Consider the following 790-nt stretch of genomic DNA (forward strand, 5'->3'; position numbering starts at 1 on the left):
CGGGTTTGGAACAACACGAGGGTGAATAATTAATGACAGAATTTTATCTCTAGCAACTGCACCAAAAAAGTGCTAAAAAAAACACACAGAACACCATTGCAAATGCATAGCAACACCCTGGAAAACTCCCATAACACTCATCATAGCGATGAGTTTTGCACAGGCAAACACCACTGAGTTTTTCCACTAATAAAAATCAGTCTTGGAATTCTGTATACAGTTGACAATATTTTATGTATTTTCATTCTGTGCTAGAGCCATTTTTTTCTCCCAGCCCATTGCATTCAATAAATGATAACACTGGTAGATCTTAACTTCTGAGGCAGGCTTTAATTTAGTACAGTATTTCTGAATGAAGAAAAAATGACATCTAATGGCAGAGAATTTGACTAGCATGTTCACACCGAGCTAGCATTCTCATACTTGTAACAGTGTGCTTTGCACTGGAAATCTTCATATTGTCAACATCGCAGAAAATGCTCCTGTAATATGAAGCTACATATCCCACTGCTGCCGTGTGTTTGTTCCAAGATGAAAGCCAGAGATCACCTGTCTTCACCCGTCAATGTCACTAAGGCCTTTAATAGAGCTTATTCAAAAAGTTCACCCACGCCTCTTTCATGCTCACTGCGTAATGGTGGGGACATCATTTTGACATGGCAGTGATTTTTAAACAGGAAGTGGCTGTTTTTTTTTCTTTTTCATTCATGTCTCTCTTGTTCCACCGATGATAGCACAGAGCACGCTGTGTGAATGCTAATGTCTCATTTTGTCAAAGCACATGATGCAT

At 39.1% G+C, this 790-nt stretch overlaps 2 protein-coding genes across 3 annotated transcripts in view; one reads left to right on the top strand and one right to left on the bottom strand.

The window, feature by feature from the left end:
• The window catches only part of LOC107549992 (uncharacterized), a 15,340-nt gene that overhangs the window by 2,108 nt on the left and 12,442 nt on the right, over nt 1-790 (top strand). The gene's annotated exons all lie outside the window — the stretch shown is intronic.
• uckl1a (uridine-cytidine kinase 1-like 1a) overlaps nt 328-790 on the bottom strand; it is a 28,169-nt gene continuing 27,706 nt past the window's right edge. The window contains exon 16 of the mRNA XM_016231193.1: nt 328-790. Within this exon, the coding sequence (XP_016086679.1) occupies nt 773-790 (18 nt within the window). The 3' untranslated portion in view covers nt 328-772.

The sequence above is a fragment of the Sinocyclocheilus grahami genome, unplaced genomic scaffold (genome assembly GCF_001515645.1).
Source record: "Sinocyclocheilus grahami isolate Dianchi unplaced genomic scaffold, SAMN03320097.WGS_v1.1 scaffold384.1, whole genome shotgun sequence".
Classification (NCBI taxonomy): domain Eukaryota; kingdom Metazoa; phylum Chordata; class Actinopteri; order Cypriniformes; family Cyprinidae; genus Sinocyclocheilus; species Sinocyclocheilus grahami.